This window comes from Canis lupus, chromosome 13 (assembly GCF_003254725.2).
Source record: "Canis lupus dingo isolate Sandy chromosome 13, ASM325472v2, whole genome shotgun sequence".
Taxonomy (NCBI): Eukaryota; Metazoa; Chordata; class Mammalia; order Carnivora; family Canidae; genus Canis; species Canis lupus.
The window spans coordinates 4,272,963-4,290,766 of record NC_064255.1 but is presented as its reverse complement, the minus strand read 5'-3'; the positions used below and the strand labels follow the sequence as shown (position 1 = coordinate 4,290,766).

The 17,804-nt window shown below is 44.1% G+C and overlaps 1 protein-coding gene across 1 annotated transcript; it reads right to left on the bottom strand.

The window, feature by feature from the left end:
• Positions 1–1,044: 1,044 nt before the first annotated feature.
• ODF1 (outer dense fiber of sperm tails 1) lies at positions 1,045–10,516 on the bottom strand. Its single transcript, XM_025450965.3, has 2 exons — positions 10,059–10,516; positions 1,045–1,605 (listed from the first exon to the last, which is right to left on the bottom strand). Exons 1-2 carry the CDS (start codon positions 10,373–10,375, stop codon positions 1,173–1,175), a joined length of 750 nt encoding a protein of 249 aa, XP_025306750.1. The 5' UTR covers positions 10,376–10,516; the 3' UTR covers positions 1,045–1,172.
• Positions 10,517–17,804: the final 7,288 nt, after the last annotated feature.

Here is a 17,804-nt window from a genome sequence, read left to right as displayed (position 1 = left end):
CCAGACATTAGAAACTCTGGAGAGGGACCCAAGCATCAGTAATCTTTCTTTCTTTTCTTTCTTTCTTTCTTTCTTTCTTTCTTTCTTTCTTTCTTTCTTTCTTTCTTTTCTTTCTTTCTTTCTTTCTTTCTTTCTTTCTTTCTTTCTTTCTTTCTTTCTTTCTTTCTTTCTTTCTTTCTTTCTTTCTTTTCTAATATTTTTCCCCTTTGGTTTGGCATCCATAGTTTTGAAGCTCCCCCAAGGGATTCCCATCTGCAGCCAAGGCTGAGAACCACTGCTTTAATCCACATGTAGCTGAGACCACTGAAAGATTCACTGCCCAAACCTAAGGGTTTTATGTTCCTTGCAAGAGTCAGCTCTGAAACCTGCCAGTGTCTCGTTCTGATCCCTCCCAACAGATCCTTTTTCCTTGACACTTATTTCTGTCTTGGCTCACAGGCACATCCACGAGGATCCACACTCAAGTGAAATAGGTTAGCATTTTGTGATACGCTAGTACATTGTGAAAGCTGTACTTTCTCCCTCTTGAACTTTGAACTGAAACTCTGTGCTACAAGTTGTTTCAGGACCTGAGAGCAGATCGTTGAAATCAATCACAAGGAGGTTGCAAACCAGCTTGCCCCAGAGCTGGCCATTTCCCGGAATCATAGGCATGTTGAGAAACGAAAAGCTGTGTGTGGACCCTAAATCCCTGAACATGCTTCCCCCCAGTTCTGGGCTTTCGCACTCTGATCTGTGCCCATTTCCCGGCCGGAGCTCGGCTCTCCAGTGCTCCCCACTGCGGTAGCTTTGCAAAGTGCTTGCTTCACCCTAACTAGTCTCCAGTCTGCTCTACCAGTTTGGTGTCTGAGCTAGACCATCTCACTGGATCGTTTGGAAAAACAGCGTCTGGGGATGGCCACCCAGGGAGCATCTTTCCCTGGGAGCTGGTGGTCGCTGGTACGGGAGGACCCAGAGGACCCGCCGCGCGGGTTCCAGCGATGCCCACTAGCCGCGCGGCGCTCCCGGGGCCGGTTGAACCCAAAGACTGAGACACAGCCGCGGTGGGTTGCGGTTATGTATTCAGTTTCCTAGGGACTCGAGTACCACGGGCCGTGGGAAGGGGGAGAGAAACACTGGAAGAGCTGCCTGGCTGGAGTACGGATTTCCACTAAGTCATGGGCTCCTACGGTTTACAAAATCATCTTTCTACAGGAAAATCGGCTCCCGCAGGGATAGCATGGGCTGCAAGGGTCACAGGGGTTGCAGGGGTTACAGGGGCTGCAGGGGCTACAAGGACTGCAGGGGTTGCAGGGGTTGCAGGGAGACGTGCAGGGGTAGCATGGAGACTCAATCTTGACGCAACTCCCCAGCCCATAGGAGTAAGTCACGTCTTTCTCGTCCACGCACGGCGGCAGGCTGAACTCTTTGCAGATGTTCATGTAGCTGTACTTTTTCGACCCGAGGCAGTCGTATCTGTTCTCCCGCTCGGCCGACACGCACACCTTGCCGTCCTTCACCCGGACTTTGACTTGATCAGGCTCAAAGCCGCACACGTTTACTGATCCTAAAATGTTACTGCTACAGCAAGAGGAGGCCAGAATTCTATTTGTTGTTCTTCTCAGTCTGGAGTGGAGAGAAAAGAAAGGTGGGAGGAAAAAGCTCAGATCTCAGACACAGCTCGAGAAGCAGTATTTTGATCTCTATTGTTTTATTACTATTATTTTTGAAGTAAAGGCTGGGCCCAACTTGGGGCTTGAACTCACGACCCCAGATCAAGAATCACATGCTCTACCGACTGAGCCAGCCAGGCGCCAGATCTCTATTTTTTCTTTTTAAAATTTTTAAAAAATATTTTATTTATTTATTCATGAAAGACAGAGAGGCAGAGACACAGGCAGAGCGGGAAGCAGGCTCCATGCAGGGAGCCCGACGTGGGACTCGATCCCGGGTCTCCAGGATCACACCCTGGGCTGAAGGCGGTGCTAAACCGCTGAGCCCTCCGGGCTGCCCTATTTTTTTCTTTTTTTTAGATAGTCATTTTGAAAAGTCAAACTTTACAGAAGTGTATAAAGTAAAAAATGAGAGTTCTCCCATGTAAAATCGCACTCTCCCACACGTAAACCTCTGTTAACAATAGACGTCTGCTTGGCTTTCCAGATCTTTCTCTTGCATTTGAGTCCCAGGTCCTCCTCTTATTAATTGTGAAAACTTGCCTCAGTTTCCTTATCTGCAAAATGGAAATAGTAACAGTACCTACATCATAGGGCTTTTGGAAGAATAGATGAGATTATGAGTTTTGCTTAATGCCACCTTTGACACATTATAAATCTTGCTTAATTATTATTGTGATCATTATTATCACTACTATTAAATGTAGACCATTAGGACTTTTTAAAAGGGGATCCCAACCAGTATAGCATTTTTTAAAAAATTTTTATTTTTCCTAGTATAGCATTTTAAATCTGCATTTTAAGGATGTCCATCAGCCTCAGAACCCAGCTCTGCTATCCACCAGATTGGTGTCACCAATGGGCCATCACACAGCCCCAGCCAGCTCCATCAACAAATGACAAGGCCTGCCTCTTTCTGCTGCTGAGAGGCTGCTCCAGACTCCAAATGTCTAGCACCAGCAAGGACAGTCAGCTTGGAGGGGTTGTGAGCTAGATCCCTGTCCTACGGGACAGGGACAGTTGTGCAAGGGCTGATTTGCTCATCACTAACCACCTCCCATCCACTAACTTCTTTATAGCTTGCGATCAATCATGGTGGGATATTTACACTACAGAAATTGGAAAACACTACAAATCAGGGCTTTTTTCCTCCTCCTATCTCACCACCCCCACATTGCTAGTTGCTAAATACCTCTGTCTGCAGCCCCTGGAGCAGCAAACACAGGTCCCCATAATTCTACAGAGCTGCCTTGCAGGCCTGTGTGAATCCTTCATAGTAAAAGAATAACAATTGCAGCTTCCACTGATTGAACACTTGTGGTGTATCAAGAAGTTACTAAGAGCATAGATTCCAAAGCCAGAGTATTTGGGTTCAAATGTTGGCTCTGCCATGTGGATAAGTTACTTAGCTTCTCTGTGCCTCAGTTTCCTGTAAAACGGGAACAATAATAGTAGCTTACTTATATCTAGGGTTGTTGTGAAGTTTAAATTAATGACTGAAAAGTACTTATAGTAGTGCTTGACACACAGATTGGGCATCCTAGCATTAGCCCTGCATGCTTTGGCCTTCTTTAGGGTCCATATTTTTTCTATTTGCTGATCCATCCAAAGACAACCTTTATCCCTTAACAGGAAAAAAAATCTGTGTTTTAAGAGACACTCTTGGCAAATCTTCTTGCATCTGTTGGCCTCCAAAGGAAGGTTGTGGAGTGTGTGATTTCTAGAACTTCTTCGAGTTTGACAAATCTAAACTTTGCAATTGGATGATTGGTTTAAGATACCTCTTTAATTCTCTCTTTTTATGCTGAATTTTGTTTATACTCTTACTTCGTTATATAAGTTACACAGGGGGATCCCTGGGTGGCTCAGCGGTTTAGCGCCTGCCTTTGGCCCAGGGCGCGATCCTGGAGTCCCAGGATCAAGTCCCATGTCGGCTCCCGGCATGGAGCCTGCTTCTCCCTCCTCCTGTGTCTCCGCCTCTCTTTCTCTCTCTCTCTCTCTCTCTCTCTCTGTCTATCATAAATAAATAAATAAATAAATAAATAAATAAATAAATAAATAAATAAATCTTTAAAAAAGTTATACAAGTTCATTGTAGAAAAACTTAGAAAACCTTAGAAAATATACAGATAAGGAAAAAGACGGACTATTTTGTAAAATACCTGTAATCCTATGTAGCACTTAACATTTTGGTGTTAGATTTTCTTTTGTGTGTATGTGTATTTCCACATACCTATTTCGATTCTTTTTTTTTTTAATTTTTTTTTCATTTATTTATGGTAGTCACACAGAGAGAGAGAGAGGCAGAGACATAGGCAGAGGGAGAAGCAGGCTCCATGCACCGGGAGCCTGACATGGGATTCGATCCCGGGTCTCCAGGATCACGCCCTGGGCCAAAGGCAGGCGCCAAACCGCTGCGCCACCCAGGGATCCCCACCTATTTCGATTCTTTTGTGTGTTCTTATGAAATCATGCTCATGCTATACATACTGCTTTGTATCTGTATTTTTCACTTGATAGTGCCTAACATGATTGGTTTAACAAGTGTGAGCCCTTATACTGAATGTTACAAAGCAAGGCCCTTAGAGGCTAATTACAAATGATTAAGTGGAATCATCTCCTAGAAGACACCAAGGCCAACAGAAACAACTTGTGCAAGGCACCCAGAGGACTGTGATAGTCATTCAGCTTCATTTTCACCTCCAGCACCAAGGAACGTGGGGTACATGGGGCACAGTAGTCTCTCACGCCCAGGGTGTGCCAGGATACCCACAGGCCATACTAAGGAGAAAGAAAGAGAACTGGACTAAAAAAAAATCTTTATCTCTGTAGAACAGAACAAAACAAATCAAACAGGAGAAAACTCTATCCTCCTGGATGGACAAAGAATAGCTCACAAAGATGCCCCGTGCCCTCTCTGAATGCACCAGGGCCGGGAAGCCCAAATAGCCAAAACTGAGAGCAGAACAGAGAGCAGAATGGGTGCGCATGGATCTCTCAAGAACTGCCCATGGTGTGGACATGGGCTGAGAATGAAAGTTCTTCTGTTCAGCTCAGACCTTCCCATTGGAGATGAACATATCAAAGCCGCCATAGAGGGGGTTGGGCCTCACAAAACAGGGCCGGAGGGCCCCCAGGGGGACAGCTAGGATCCCTTACTACTGCCATACTCATTCTGCCAGAGGCCTCCTGCCCTTCACAGGAAATGGATCTGGGAGCCAGTTCTACAAGCCAAAGCCGGCTTCCAGATCCTTCTCCTCCTGTTAGCAATCTAAGTCTCAGAGTGCAATTGCATGTGTTGCTGTTGTTGTTTTTGCTTAGGTGCCCCCTCTTCCTCTGGCTCTGTCACTCTGGCCCCTCTGCCCCCGGAACAGCTGCACAGAGGTCTCCCAAATTCGAGTCTTCAGGAAATTGCCTAAAACATCTTGGCCGGGTTAGGTGTCTTCTTCCTTTTGTTTCCTGGTCAGGGGTTATCAGTGGGGATGTGTGGGTGTAGAAGAAATTGCAGCAGCCACATTCCACTCCTCAGATATAACTCTGAACTTGCAACTTGACTCCTGTGTGGCGATGTACCTCTCACCCCACAAGGGAACTTCCATGGCTCTGTGACATTCTGGGCAAAGGGAGAGTAGAGTGCCTCCTCTAATTGTTATATGAAGGTGGAGCTTGGTTCATTGCAGAAGCCTCCCAGAGAAGATGAGGGAAAGCAAGTGGACCAACGGTATGTCTGCAGCTCTGGGATGCCACCTCTTCTCCCTGCTGAAGCTAAGTTCATCTGAATGTATGACCAAGCTCCTGAACGTTAAACAAAAATTCATATCTTTGTGCCGTTTTCACAAAGATGTGAATGAGGTTCAACCGGTGCTAAATAAAATAATGAAGATGTCAAAAAAGACCTGTCTCTACCCAGGAGCAAAGGGAAGTAGACCCTCCAGTAGCCATCCCTGAGTACTTTGCTTTTTCTCCTAATTGTAGACCCTTTCCAAAAACCTACTAAACTCCATTCCTCCTTTCCAAGTCATCTTTCACTTCTTTTTTCTCCCTCTTCCCTTTCCTGCCTTGTCTCTTTTCTGACTTTTGATACTGAAGAACACCACCTCACAGGAGCAGAGGAGCAAATGCAGGTGCATCAGAGGCCCCAGCAGTGCTTGTTAGAACACAGGTGGCTGGGCCCCACCCCCAGAGTTTGCAATTCAGTGGGTCAAGGAAGGAGCCAAAAATATGCATTTCTAACAAGTTCCAGGTGATGCTGGTCCAGAGCCCACTCTGAGAATCACTGACCAGGTGGTTAAGCACATGGATTCCAGACTCAGGCAAATGTGGCTTCAAGTCCTGGCTCACCCAACTCCTAGTGGTCAAAAACATTGCTCCCGAATCTGTTTCGTCATCTATAAAACAAGCCAAGATGTTACAAGGATCAAATGAAGATGGAATGTGGCACCTAATTTTCACTCAATAAAGGGTAAGTCTCTTTATTTTTTTTTATTTTTTTTAAAGGTATGTGTTTATTATTTATTTATTTTAAAGATTTTATTTATTTATTCATGAGAGACACAGAAAGAGGCAGAGACACAGGCAGAGAGAGAAGCAGACTCCATGCAGGGAGCCTGACGTGGGACTCGATCCCAGGACTCCAGGATCACGCCCTGGGCCGAAGGCAGGCCCAAACCGCTACGCCACCCAGGGATCCCGGTAAGTCTCTTTATTAAGCTATTCCAGGCTCCACCTTACTCAGACTTCCCTGGAGCCCAAGGCTCTAAGTGACCAAGCTCCAAGTCCTGTATCTTAAACAATAAGGTCAAACCAAATAATATACATGCTTTTGGCCTAGATGGGCAGCTATTCCTACCCCTGCCCCCATTTAGGTGACTAGGCTTTGAGACCTGTGGGCAGAAAGTATCATGAGGAGAAAGGAACAAGGGGCCACACTTGCTTCCCAGGCTTACAGGGATGCTGAGGAAGAGGGTGCTATGCCCTGGGCTGTGGGTCAGAGCTTGAATGAGTGGAGAGATTTTCACGAGGGCTGAGACCTGGGAGGTACTGCTAGACCCCCAGTAAGGCTGACAGTCATTGACCACACCAAGTAAGAGGGACTCAGTGAAAACCTTAATCACTGAGCGTGAAGGGGTAAACAAGGAAAGAAAGGAGGAGGTTTGGGGTTTTTTGTTTTTTTGTTTTTGAAGTTTGCAGAAGATGGTGCCCCTCATGTGGAGATTTTCAGGGGAATTTCTCACTGAGATTCAGATCAACCATAGATAGTTGGGTGAATGAATGGAAGCACAGTCTCAGTCTGAGTTTCTAGGTGTTAATTAGTAAAGGGTGTGAACCTGAGCCCAAAGCGCCTCTACAACACAGCTGCAAACCAAGCATTTGTCTACAAGGACTAGCGCCACCATTGGCAGGGGTCAGAGCCAAAAAGGTGCTTGCATTCATTAGATAATCGACTCCTAAATGCAGGGCAGAGGAGGGGATGGTTTTTGTTTGTGCCCCTTCGGTCCAGAGGACAGGGAATCCCACAATGCTGATAGTGAATCCAGTGCAAACTTATGGCAGGCTAGTGGCATGGCTTCTTACAAAGGAAGCCAGATTCAGGTACTGCAGTCCCTCTAAATCCAGAAGAGGAAGAAGTCAAGGGAACCACTAGTGCTTGTGGTGCAAAGGGGAGTTTGAGGAGGAAAAGAGAATCTCAAAGAAGCTAAAAAAATAGAAGTATTTACTTGAGCCTCTATTAAGGAAGGTACTGCCAAGGTGTCTTTGGAAGCAGCTGCTAGGTAAAAGATGGAAATGGACTGGACCTATACCTAGTCTAAAAATACATTTACAAACAAACAAACAAACAAAACCACATTTACATCAGTCAAAAAACATACACTCAGAAATGCTCAAGAAACGTAGGGGAGAAATGTCATCCAAGGATTCTTACCAGTGATTAAAAGCAGATTGACTCTCACACAGAAAAACAATTCCAGTGGGGCTGTGGCAACTATAGACCAGGGACAAAGAACCTCAGGACAACACAGCCTGGCATCTGAAAGAACATGTCATACCTAACCAAACTGTTAGCATTATTTAAAGGGGTAGAAGGTCATGTGAATGTGATTTCTAAACTCACAAAGCCTTGAGCAAGGTTTCACACCAAAGATTGTCTTAAAAAATTGAATCAACATGATATTTCTGGATCTATTTAGTCAGGGCTTGGGAGCTAGGTGAGAGATAAGGAAGAAGCAGCATTTCATTGGAAGAAAAAATATTAACAGTAGGAGTCCTCTGGGACTGGGGCTAGATCAGGATTTAATGTTTTCATCCATGGTCAGGAAAATTGAATATTTAGGTTTGCAGGTGACACTAAGCCCTCCTGGATAGTCAAACGTCAGACTGTCAGAAATAGAGCAGAGGAGGGTTTCACAAGGTAGTATGAATGGGAAGAAAGTGGCTGGAAGGAGACACAGGACGGTAAGCCTGAAGTCATATCTAGAATGGACTCAGTTATCAGTTCAGAGACTGGAGAATTCATGTAAAGACATCACCAACTTTATATACTGCCTCAGGCACAGAAAAAAAATCAGCAAAAATCCAGGCATTGTTGGGAAAAATATCACAACCCATAGAAAGCATTCTGTCTTATATAAACCACACTGCTGAGAATTAAGCTTGAGGTTGTGTCTACTGCATGCCAAGAAATAGGGACTCTTAGAGCTGGTGGAGGGTGCCCACAGGGTGAGAAACAGAGAGGCACTTTTTCTGGAGAGTCTGGAGAAAAGGGACAGGCAGGAGACAAAGGCTGGAAGGGATTGGATCAAGTGTTTTCAAGGATTCAGAGGCACAGGGATGGTGGAGACAGGCCTGCTCACAAGTAACCCTTCCTATAGACCAATTTAAAAATCCCTGACTCACAGTGTGCAAAACTTACATAACTTGATCCTCTAAGGAGTAAAAATAAAAACTTTAAAATTGAATGTAGATGAGTTTATAGGCTATAGCCCCATTCCAAACTATTGAGAGGGGTTTGTTCCTGACCTTTGGTGACTGATGACTTGGACAACAGTTGCTCTATTGCCCTTTCTGGTGGAATATCCCAGTCACTGTTATCAAGTGTCTGTATCTCCCATCCCAGCCACCCACCACCCATACATCCACTTACCTACTTACCTACCTCTCTAATCTATTAATCTACCATGAGAATAGGAAGGATGTTAAGGATAGAAACTTGCAATGAGTAGTAAATAAGTCCCAGAGATCTAATGCACAGTATAGTGAATATAGACAACAATATTATATTATGATCATCAGACTTGGTAAGGGATGATAATTATGGAACATGATAGAGATGCTAATTATCGCTTCAATGGCATCATCATAATATATAGATGTATCAAACATACTATACACCTTAAATTACAGTGTTATATGTCAAGTATGTTTGGATCAAAAGGTCTATCATCCATTTGTGCCCCCATCTTTTTAAAAGTAGTAGCATATTAAGTAGCTTTTCTTGCCTCTTTCATTCAATACAGCAACACATAAAATGCTTCATCGTTCTGCGTTACATCTACCTAGTATCCCAGTGTAGTTTATTTATTTATTATAATAAATAAATTTATTTAACTAGAGTACAGTGCTTTCAGCAACTGTTTATATCAATTATACCAGACTAGATGGCATACAGTGGAAAGTTAGAAATAGAAAGCTTTCTCCAGGCCATAAAAGGAAATGTAATCAAACAAAATAGTAAAAAGTAGCTTTGAAAATTACCCAATTCAGTTAAAACCCTCTCAACTCTGTTCTGAAAGTCCTCGGTTCTATAGTTCATACGTACAACCTTTGCCACTGCCTGGAGGAGGCAGTCAACAGGACCGTCCCTACTCCAGATGGATTTTAAGGCTGCCTGGAGTTGGGGAATGGGAGAAGGGTTTTCCTACAAAACCGAGGAAACGCCTCTGTTGTTCAATTTGCTCCCCTGCTCTTAAAGCCTCTGGCGAACATTAAGGATTTGATCAATGGTTATTGCTTCTCCTGTAGTCGTTTCTGTAAGCCCAAATATCCTCAAATCACTTTACTCATAACCAGAAAAAATGTTTAGTTTGCTCCTTTCAATAGCTTTTTAATGACACCTCCTATTTCTTTCCCTCATTAAAGCCACATTATCTATCATGTTGGCACTCCTGCTATAAACCCACAACAACCTTGCCAATCGACATCATTACATTGTCTTTTGAGAATCTCACAATTCCCATCATGGACCCGTCTACTCTTCTTTTCTTACATCTTTGCTAAGTCACCAGAGTCATTCTTTTGAACCCTTGTCATCATCATTGTTCAAGTATCAGCTGTTACCTCCCCTCCCCCGCCTTCAACTCCCAAGGTTTAATACACCGACTTATAAAAAATCTTAAAAAGTCCTTTTACTTGGCAAGCTCTCTCTTTTCATCTTCTATGGCTCTAATGGCTTTCCTCTCCAAACTTCTGAGAGATGGTCGCAGACAGTAGAGCTTGACGTCGCACAGGCAGCACGGGTAGAGATCACACAGGCCGCAGGAGCGCGCTCGCTTCGAGTAGCACAGGCAGTAGGGGTAGGGGTGCAGGTCGCAGCAGCAGTACGGGTGCATGTACAGGTCGCACAGACACCGTGTACATTCGTCAATGCATCTCAACTGCCTCAGTTCTCGGTCCACCTTCTTTATGTCCCTTCTAACACTGTCCAGAAGACAACTCAGTGCAGCCATTACAGTCACACCTTATTGTTTTGTGAGTACCTTTGGGAAATGGCACTCGGGGGGAAAAAATTATTCTAAGCTCTTCTCAGAAGTTTCTTTTAAAAATAAATGAGGCACGCATGATTCAGTTACTTTAAAGCTTGAGTTCTGTGACCTCACCACCCTCTAAGTATGTCATAGTCTTCTGGTTACCATGTGAACTATGCACAGCCGTGCTCTCCAGAGACCCTCCCTAGAGTTACAGAGCTACTCCCAGAACCATACTAATGTTGAGATTTCATTCTCCTTGACATGGGGTGGGGCCCTCAAGCAATCCCAGCTCTCTGGGGCTCATGGCTATCACTGTCCATGTCCTTGGCTTGAGTGTGTGTGTGTGTGTGTGTGTGTGCGCGCGCGCCTGGTTACAGCCACTAAGATCTCAGTGTAGGGGATGGTAGAGGCCCTGGCTCCTTTCTCTGTGCCCTTGTACCTCTAGCCTTCACTTGACACTTAGCTTCACCCCCTCATACTCTAGGAGTCATGCTGCCATCTCGTCCGTATATGGAAAGCTTGCTTGCTTTACAGAGCTTTCCTGTGGTTCTTCTGACCATGTCATTCTCAAGGCAGACTTGGTCCTTGGCCTTGTGGCCCTGAGTCTCTGAGTCCTGCGCATTCTCTGCTATCTGGCACCCTGCTATCCTGAAGCTCCAGTCCCTGGAGTCCTGCTCCCCAGGACTCAGGCTCCTGTCGGTCACCACCTCCCAGCGATTTCTCCTCCAGTCTTTCATCCAAGCCTCTAGATGCCCTGTCTCCAAGTGCTTCTCAGGTGTTACCCCTTAGTACTGGGACAGCCAACTGTCTGAAGTGGCTTAAAGCCAACTACCCAAAAACCTCACTTGGGCCAGTTTCCTGTGCTCCCAGCTGGATCAGTCAGTATGCTGGGCCATGGGCTCAACCTCAGCCTTGGTTTGGGTACTTCTATTCCTTGGGCCAGTCCCTTCAACCTGCTACCCAGCTCTCAAGTCCCCTTTTCATGGAGGACAGCATAGGGTACTTGAGGGCAAGCAGGTGGATGTAGCACTGGAGAAGGAGACAGGACCGGTTTTGAAGGGACTTGTGGGCCATCTAAGCAGGCTGACCTTTATTTTTAGCATAATGAAGAATGACTAATTTTCTTTTCTGCTGAGAGAAGTTGAAAGGTAAGTCTGATAGCTGTATACATCCCCCAGCATGGTAAAGGGGACAACAAGAGAGGTGCCTTTTGAAAAGCAGGGGCAGCCAAGTCTAGATTAGATGACTGTAGGGATGGCTAGAAGAAACCCAGTGGTGTCCCCTTCCTCTCACATCCACTCAGACCCATCCTATCTATTCTCCACCTCTCAGCCAGAGTGATTTTCATATATAAATCTGTTATCCCCCACCTAATACCACCCACCCTTCTCTGTCCTCTTAGAAAAAGGGCCCAAATCCTTATAAGGTGCTGAACAATAGGGCCTCTGTCTCCCTCTCTCTCTCTCCTCCCCCATCGTTATTCCTGTAGTTCATTATTTTTTAGTCACAATGGCCTTTCTCAAAGTCTTACTCATTTCACCTCATTCAAGACTTGTCTGCACACTGTTCTCTCTGCTTAGAAATTGAGCTCCCACCCCAATCCCTTGATCTAGTAGTCAACTCCTGAGACATTCTTTAGATCTCTTAAATATCCCTTCCTCAGAGAAGCCTTCCTGGTCCCTCGGCCAAGTATAACTCTGCATATTCCTTTTATCACATCATTTGTCTGCTTCCCCAATTAGACTATAAGCTCTATGCAGGCAGGCACCTTGTTTATTTTTGTTCACCATCGATACCTAATGCAATGCCTAGAGCGTAATAGGGGCTTAACGAGTGAGTTCAACAGAACTTGTGAACAGAATGATGGTGAAGTGTGGGAAGAATCAGTAATGACCCCCTTGGTTTCTGGCTTGGCAGAATGGCTGCCATTGACTGAGGAACCCTGGAGTAGGTTCAGGGTTCTTCTCATTCAGGAAAAGAAATATACTGAGAAAAAAAGAGGACTTGGATAGAACCCAGGGAACAGCAAGATATGGAGGAAGTGAAGGGGCTCACGATCACTCATAAAAGGAGTAATCAGAGGTGAGCGCCTCCTACACTGAATTCTCTTGTGTATGACTAGACCACGCCTAGTATTCCCCAGTACTCCCCAGCCGTGACCCAGGAGGGCCTCTTTCTGGGCAGATGAGGTGCCTTAGTAAAGAAAATAAGTTTCTCAGGAGGTATTAGAATGGGAGGCTGGCCACTGACTCACATGGGATATGTTAAAGCAGAAATGAATCATTCTCCTCTATAGACAAATGCTTACGTCTTTTAAGAGTGATCTGCCCAATTCTGAAGCGTGAGCTCTGTTAATAGGAATATGGCCCACTCTTTCCTGAGAGTTCACTGCAGGAATTATACAGATCTCTTTAGCTCCAAAGTGATAGACTTCTGAACTCTTATATCACGATGAATTCTAACCCTTTAGCAAATGTCAGCAAAGGTTAAAACAAGCAAGCTTTTGGTTTTAGATTCTTAAATACACAGGTTCAGGAATTTAAGTACACACTTCTGTATATCAATGGCACATTACAAAGATGGTTACGGCTTTATTTTAGCCAGGTTCTTCCATGATCCTATCCTCACAGTGATTTTACTCTTCACCATAAAGCATATCCTTGACATCATTTCAAGTGACTTAACAAAGGTGGTATTTCCTTTAAAGATCAGATGGAAATGTGATCTATCCATGTCAGAAGGAGAGGTAGAATTCACCAGATTCTACAGAAACCCACAGGAATGATCTGCAATCACAGTCCCCTAAAGCATAAACACAAGGAGCTTCCATGGGCTCTAACACAGAAGTAGGGGCCCTTTCTTACATAGGACTATGTCTGTGGAGGCTCCCATCCATCCCCCCTGGCTCGTCCAGATAGAACCCCCTCTGGGATGGAAGGCAGGCCTTGGCAATTTCCCTCTGGGCAAAGAGTAGGTGCTTGCTCCTTAATGTTGGTGGAACTGTAAGCCAAAGAATGTCCTTCTACCTGTTCTACTAGGTGTACAGCTATGGGTCAAGTCCATTTAATGGGCCTAAGCTACAAAGATACTCCTCTACCAAGCACTAGATCCATATGTGATACTTACACATTGAAAGCAAAATCCTATACATAATGTATTCTTGACTATGTTAACAAGAATCCATAGAAGGGGAGAAACCCCCTCAGAAATGAACTGTGGTTATCTCTGGGTAGTGAAATTATAGATGAGTTTTTAAATTCTCTTTTCTATGGGCACCTGAGTGGCTCATTCGGTTAAGCATCTATCTTTGCCTCAGGTCATGATCCCAGGGTCCTGGGATTGAGTCCCTCATCAGGCTCTCTGCTCAATAAGGAGTCTGCTCTTCCCTCTCCCTCTACTCCTCCCCCTGCTCATACTCTCTCTCAAATAAGTACATAAAATCTTTAAAAAAAAATAAATTCTCTTTTCTAGACTTTTTGTGATTTTTAAGTGTCTTCATTGAGGTTATTGCCAATTTTATAATGAAACTTTTTGAGAGTGTACTGTCTGTCACATGATCAGCTTTGCATGTGACCCACTGACCTTCCAGATCTAGGTATACTTTCACAAAAGAAAAGACTTTTTTTTTTTTTTTGAAAAGACTTTTTAATAAGTGAATTTTATGCAGTATAAATGGGAAAATGCCACAGATTATTACTGGAGATGGGGAATAATTCAATGCCTTTGTTTTGGAAGCCCTAACTCACTGCTCTGCAGACTGAGCAGTACTAGCTACATTGTCAAATAGGACAATTTCTCGACCACATATATAGGACTACCCTGGTTAACAACTCCTCTTAAAACAAAGCTCCTTTAATAACAAAGACATCTCTTTATTTTCAAAAATAATTCGAGCGATTCTGGCTTAATCCACAATTCAAAGTAATGTTCCGCTAGAGTCTAACAGTCAACTAAGCAAAATACTGCTGTGCACAACTTAGATTTGTCTATGAAAAAAGCAGCATACAGATGACTCACAAAATACCTTTCTACATATATCATGCTAGAATGATATATACCAGATAAGTACCAGAACAGGACTTCTTGGGGTCTCTATAAGCATAGCCCATACAGAGAGTAGGATAAACTTGTCTGGTTCTTACGAGGAGGGGGGAAAGGAGTTATCTTTCCCCCTTGGTCATGTGACACGAGGCTGTCCGAAACTAGCCTGAAGGGGCTGAGGCACCCATCATACCTGGCAAGGACCTGCAGAGCTGGGGCTTCCTTCTGGTCTCACTCCACATCCAAATCTCAAACACAATTGTCTCTTCTCCTTTCCCTAACCATAGCCCTTCCTTCTTCCTATGTATATATTACTTTGTTCAATATACAGTATCATTTTAGTTTCTATTTCAATTTAATATATTACTCTGGTCTGACATCCCAGCAAATAACCCTAATCCTCCTATATAATTTCTACTACTGGTCATAAGGATTTCTGGAACACATCTTTTGTTAACTAAACTATTACTATGCAATCTCTACTATACTGCTGTATACTTACTTTTATATCTGTCAGTTGTCTCAGGCCTGCATGTCAGAGTATATAGGATTCTTTAAATGGAAAAAGATTTGGGACAGCCTTAAACGGAAAATGGCTAAAAGGGAATATCCTTATCCCTCTCCCCTAACAGAGGCTCTGGCCTTAGCTCTCCGCTGTTCCTATCAGAGAAACTACCACTTCCTCTCACTTGAGTCTCCAAGCATCTTCCCTTCTAACAGAAAGAAGTAGGAGTGAAACTCTAAAGCCTGGGGTCATTCTTCTAGGTTTCTATCTCCCCAAGGGTGAATTTCAAAAATCTTTCACATGCCATTTGACTTTACCTTCCTTTCTAGTTTTTTTTTTTTTTTTTTTTTTTTATTCATGAGAGACACACACAGAGAGAGAGAGAGGCAGAGACACAGGCAGAGGGAGAAGCAGGCTCCCCGCAGGAAGCCCAATATGGGACTCGATCCCAGGATCCCAGGATCACGCCCTGGGCTGTGGCACTAAACGGCTGAGCCACCCGGGCTGCCCTTCCTTTCTAGTCTTAATACTCAGTTCATTTTTTTAAAATTTGCCCCGACAACTTATTTACTCCATGGTTTAAAACTGAAAAAACAGACTGAAAGAAATCTGAAAATTCTATATTCCCAATGTAGTAAATTTATGGTTACTGAGAGAATATGGTAACCATGTTTCTCCAAACACATGGTCTAAAGGGATCATGGTACTTAGATAACTGCAGAAAATCCAGGACTCAAGACTTTTCTAACTAGGTAAAACTGTAATCACACATCTTCATTTGTCTATGATAATATGGTTTGTAGGTAGTCAATGGGAAACCTGTCCATCTGACGTGACATTATTTAAGCAAAGCAAACAAGGAAAAGGGAGGTCCCAAAATATAATTCTGAACAACTTTAATATTGACAAACAAAATTCACCTTCTGGGATGTCTGGCTGGCTCAGCAGTTGAGTGTCTGACGGGCTCAGGACGTGATCCCAGGGTCCTGGGATCGAGTCCCACATCAGGCTCCCTACATGGAGCCTGCTTCACCCTCTGCCTATGTCTCTCTCTCTGTGTGTCTCTCATGAATAAATAAATAAAATCTTTAAAAAAATAAAATCTTAAAAAAATAAGAAAATAAAATGTTCTAGAGTGAATTGTTTCAGCTAAATCCTCAGTGAAAAAGCCTCTGCCTCTAACATCCAAGTGGGTTTCAGGACCACCCTCTGTGGTTTGCTATCCAGGAAGTCTTCCTATCATGGATATCCAATGTTTGGCCTGCACATCATCCAGGGTACCTTCTTTTGGTAAAATAACTATCTCCCCTCCTACCCTGCCCTCTGCCATTAGGTACTACCAGTAAAGTTGCCCAGTCAAGGGGCAGGTATGTAACCAACCATCCAACTCATCCCATCTCTTCTGGGAATTTGATCTTTCACAGGGAGACTAGTGATAGCTAGAGCTGACAATAGACTCTGAAGAAATAATACTTTAGTTAACTGCCCTATTCTGTTGTTTTCAAATTGGTTCTTTAGCTTTTCTTTGAGTCTGTGAGCTCTTCATATTCTTCCAATAAATTCCTGTTTCTCTTACATTATTCTTTCAAAAAAAATTTTTTTAAGTTATTCTTTTAGTGTCAGTTACTTATAACTAAAGAACACAACTGATATGACAACTTGCCCCCGTGGACCCAATGGGGATCACTGCAAGCTTAACTTGTAGGTCAACTGTTGCTCCAGTGGACCTTGTCCTATGCTAGCCAGGCCCCTTCCTCTTAACCCAGAACTAGCTGTATCAAGGTAGCCACCGTTATTAAAGACCATCAGTAAGTGCACATAGCATTTTAGACCACTGACAAATCAAAACCTGATACTGCTAAGAAATGTTGACTCATAAAAACCAATTCTCTCTCTCTCTCTCTCTCTCTCTCTCTCTCTCTCACCTGGGAGGGAAGAAGCTAAGGAGCAGAGGGAGCATGGAAGGCTCCCAGAATCTGCTGTTTGCATGACCCACAGTTGGAATTTAGGGAAGAGATGAGCAAATGTACCAGTAGTGGTGATTCACACTAGGGAAATGTCTAGAAACACCCAGGAAGTCCCATCCATTGACACTGTCCCTGGGGCATGAGAGACATCACTGACATCAGAACCTCAGAACTTCAGCTTTGGAAACTGGAGTCATCCAGACCTGTTTCCTCCTCAGGCAGGAATCTCTGCTTGAGCACCTTAGGCAGATAAGCGTGGAAGAACTGGGGGTTCTTTATGGAATGAGGTGTCCCCTTATGGTTTAAGATGACCAGGACTCCTATGACCAACCATATTAGCTCATATAATTTTATCCCTCTTCCTCATCCTCATCCCCCCAACCTCCCACACCTGTCCTATGGGGTCTTTAACAAATATCTTCCTGCTAAATAAGCTGAGGAGGGATGAAGAAGAAGAGGATGTTGGTCGATGACTTTCCTTTTTTTTTTTTTTTTTTAAAAAAAAAGAGGTTTTATTTATTTATTCATGAGAGACACAGACAGGGGCAGAGACATAGACAGAGGGAGAAGCAGGCTCCCTGCAAGGAGCCTGATGTGGGACTCGATCCTGTGGCTCCGGGATCACACCCTGAGCCAAAGGCAGATGCTCAACTGCTGAGCCACCCAGGTGTCCCGGTAGATGACTTTCCAGCTATGCCCAACAGGAGTGAACTTGGGGAGGGGAGTTTGCTCTTAGCTGGTGGGGTCTGAAAAAGAATCTCAGCAGTTAGTTCCTTTTTTCCTTTCTGCAAGTAAGATCACTCAGGCATTATTGGGAAGGAGGCATGGGGATTTTATAGGCCAAGTATATATATGAGTAAATTTCCTCATTAAGATTTGAGGAATGGGCATGGTG